At 45.0% G+C, this 1,681-nt stretch overlaps 1 protein-coding gene across 1 annotated transcript in view; it reads left to right on the forward strand.

Annotated features, from left to right (window-relative positions):
* Nucleotides 1-1,681, forward strand: part of NLRP2 (NLR family, pyrin domain containing 2) — a 33,993-nt gene that overhangs the window by 2,852 nt on the left and 29,460 nt on the right. The window contains exon 2 of the mRNA XM_012642992.1: nt 790-834. Within this exon, the coding sequence (XP_012498446.1) occupies nt 790-834 (45 nt within the window). The remainder of the gene's footprint in view (nt 1-789; nt 835-1,681) is intronic.

Raw genomic sequence — 1,681 nt, forward strand, 5'->3', positions numbered from 1 at the left:
ATTGCAGAATCGCTCACAATGGCCAAGATACAGACTCAACCTAAGTATCCGCCAGTGGGTAAAGAAAGAAAATGTGGTGCATATACACAGTGGAATACTACTCAGTCTGTAAAAAGAAGGAAATCCTATCATTTTTTTTTCTTTAAAAAATTGATAGTCTGGAGAACAGTTCTTAGTATTGTTAGGTCCGGAGCCGAGAAAGAGAGAGAGAGACAGGCGAAGCCTCAGGTGTAGCAAAATGCTGTTTGTTTTGGGCATCTGGGTGCAGATGGGTGGAGGCCAAAGAGCATCCACCCTGAGGGAGGGGAAAGCCTTGGATTTTATAGAGGGTTTCTTAGGGGGCAGTGAGTACCTGGGCCAGAACAGCTGCTGCAATAAATTTTTTTTTTTTTAAACAACCAATTTCTGTTATCCCTGGGTCAGTCTCATCCTGTAGGGATAAGGGAGGGGGGTAGTTCCATTATTGGGGGGCAGGGTAGCAATGCTGGCTGCAGCTGTCTGTTAGGTTTACAACCACCAGGGACTCTCCAGACTCCTGCAGCTGTTGTTTCACAAACCTCGGTTTTCCATTAACCACATTCTGTCCCATACATACTTTTAAGTTCCCACCTGGAACAAGCCTCACAAGTACAACATTCCCTGTCCTTAACGTACAGGTGAGGGTCTTAACCTCTAGCTGGCCTCGTGGAGATCACAAATTGAAAAATAGCGGGAGGGAACCCAGAGAGTTATACACCTACCAGGGTCTGGGCTCTGAAATATGCAAATTTCTCCCACCTCCTCTTTCAGAAGCAGCTATGAAATCACTTGAGGAAAACAAGCCTCGATCACTGGGTAAGTTACCTCATTTACAACTTCTATTCCTCATGTCGGATTTTGAAACTCAGGGATCTGTCTTAATAAGAGACTGTGCTGAGCACTAGGAATGCAAAGAAATATAAAACCTGGTCCCTGCTCCCAAGGAGGAGCTTGTCACACAGGGGGGTAGCAGTAAGACCAGGAAGCTAAAATGAGGTGGTGTCTGTACCAGGAACCAGTAAACGCGTACAAGGTGGGAAAGAAAGGAAGCTTTTCTTTTGCATCTGGATGAGTTGGAGATTTTTAGATTGACCTAAAGCAGGGGTTGTCAAACTATAGCAGCCCAAAAGCCAAATCCAGACTGCCATCTGTTTTTGTATAGCCCATAAGCTAAGAATGCTTTTTACATTTTTAAGTGGTTATAAAAATTAAAGCCAGGTACAGTAGCATGTGCCTGTCATCCCAACTACTCCAGAGGCCAAGGCGGGAGGATTGCTTGAGCCCAGGAGTTCAAGACCAGCCTGGGCGACATAGCGAGACCCGAACTTAGCAAAGGAAAAAAATCAATAAGAATGTTTCATGAAACTGTAGGAAATTTTGCAAACAGAAAATATTTATTATCTGGCCCTTTACAGGGTGGGGGGAAGTTTGCTAACTCTGGCCAAAAATATTTTTTTTTTTTCCCTTTTCCAACAGTCTCTCTTCTTTTTTTCTGAGACAGAGTCTCACTGTGTTGCCCGGGCTAGAGTGCCGTGGCTTCAGCCTAGCTCACAGCAACCTCAAACTCTTGGGCTCAAGCAATCCTTCTGCCTCAGCCTCCCGAGTAGCTGGGACTACAGGCATGCGCCACCATGCCCGGCTAATTTTTTCTATATATTTTTAG

This window comes from Propithecus coquereli, unplaced genomic scaffold (genome assembly GCF_000956105.1).
Source record: "Propithecus coquereli isolate 6110/MARCELLA unplaced genomic scaffold, Pcoq_1.0 Scaffold193, whole genome shotgun sequence".
Classification (NCBI taxonomy): Eukaryota; Metazoa; Chordata; class Mammalia; order Primates; family Indriidae; genus Propithecus; species Propithecus coquereli.